The 1,487-nt window shown below is 57.0% G+C and overlaps 1 protein-coding gene across 1 annotated transcript in view; it reads right to left on the reverse strand.

Annotated features, from left to right (window-relative positions):
• RDH10 (retinol dehydrogenase 10) overlaps positions 1-74 on the reverse strand; it is a 25,859-nt gene extending 25,785 nt beyond the window's left edge. Inside the window, exon 1 of the mRNA XM_014307842.1 lies at positions 38-74. Within this exon, the coding sequence (XP_014163317.1) occupies positions 38-74 (37 nt within the window). The remainder of the gene's footprint in view (positions 1-37) is intronic.
• Between the last annotated feature and the right edge of the window lie 1,413 nt (positions 75-1,487).

Consider the following 1,487-nt stretch of genomic DNA (forward strand, 5'->3'; position numbering starts at 1 on the left):
GGCGGCTCCCGGCCGCTCCAGTCCGCCCTCGGACTACAAGTCCCGGGGTGCGCCGCGCCCCGCCGGAGCGCCATCTCGGGTGCGATGGCGCAGCGCGGGTGAGAGCAACGCGCACGGGCGCTGAAGGTTCGTGCTCGGGGCTAGAGACGCAGGGAAGCTGGAAGCCCACTGGAACCACCGGGCCACCGCAGGATGCACGATGCCCGCGTGCCTGGGGATCCTCTGCTGAGCTGTGAGAAACCGCTCAGGAAAACCCTCATGGCTTCTTGGTCTGTCAGCTAGGTACAGAGGTCACTGATATCGCACTTGACGCTGACTGAAATAGGAGCTCACAGGTGCCAGCACACGGAAAGTATTTTCTTCTGTGCGATAACAGCGGCCGCTCCCTGTAGCTGGGCACCCTGCGGCCACTCGGCGCCGGAGCATCCCGCTCCTCCATTTGCCAGTTCCAGAGGATGAGGACCAGAGCGTGCCCTTGCGATTTCCCACACATGGGTGTGCAAGACTCATCCCACTGCCTCTGCTCGCCTGCAGCCGTGTGCCTTAAGTGCACAACGCTGCGCTTGCTTCCGTGTGTAGCCGCCAGTTTTCAGAAAAGTTGTGGGAACTTTGTGAACGCTGCCTCACGGATTGAGCATAAATTCCAATTAAAAAGTTTCGGAAGAAAGCGCAGACAACCTCTTAAGTAGCTATTGCAGGTGGTTTTGCGTGCTGATTTTAATCCACCCCCTTTATAATACTGCTAATGAGATCAAGTCATACAAACGTCTGTATTAGCACAAAATAACACTATAGTAAAAAAAATAATATTGATACACCTGTAACTAGGATCCAAAGCACTTTCAGTAATGTTCTCAGGCGTTACTGCTGTGCGACACCTCTGCGTGCTGTTAATTAGCAACAAATAAAGTCAGTAAACGTAGAGCTCGGAATTCCTTATGTCTACACGTTTTGTTTGTTTTTTTTTTTACACCAGACAGTCCTCTGCTGCTCAGAGTTCCACTAATTTCTCTTCTTCCCGTGTGTGTGTGTAATGATGTGCCGGTGTCTCCCAGGGTGATTTTAGCCGCGCACAGGATGAGACAGGAGCCGCAACCTTGAGCAGCCTTCCAAGCTGCTGTGCTGGGCAGCGCTGCTCCCCGAGCCGCCCTCCCTGCTCCACTGTGCAGTTACTGATTCCGCATGGCGAACCGAAAAGATGTCCAACCTGACGAAAACACATCCCGGCAGAAACCCGGCAGCCCGTGGTTCCCGTTCGCCCATGCGTCCCAGTGAAGGATCCTGCGGGCAGCATTCCCCCCCAGCCCCATTCCCGCCGCGGTACTGAGCGCGGGCGGGAGGTGGCGTTAAGGACGGGGTTTAGGGCTGCAATAGGGGAAATCCTGCCGCATGCAAGCCCGATGGCAGCCCCGCCACCCAGAGCTCGCCCTCAGCCTCCTGCAGGGAAGGCCGGCTCTGGTGGCGAGGCGGGGGCCGCCCCGCCCCGG

Source organism: Geospiza fortis, unplaced genomic scaffold (genome assembly GCF_000277835.1).
Source record: "Geospiza fortis unplaced genomic scaffold, GeoFor_1.0 scaffold121, whole genome shotgun sequence".
In the NCBI taxonomy this organism is placed as follows: Eukaryota; Metazoa; Chordata; class Aves; order Passeriformes; family Thraupidae; genus Geospiza; species Geospiza fortis.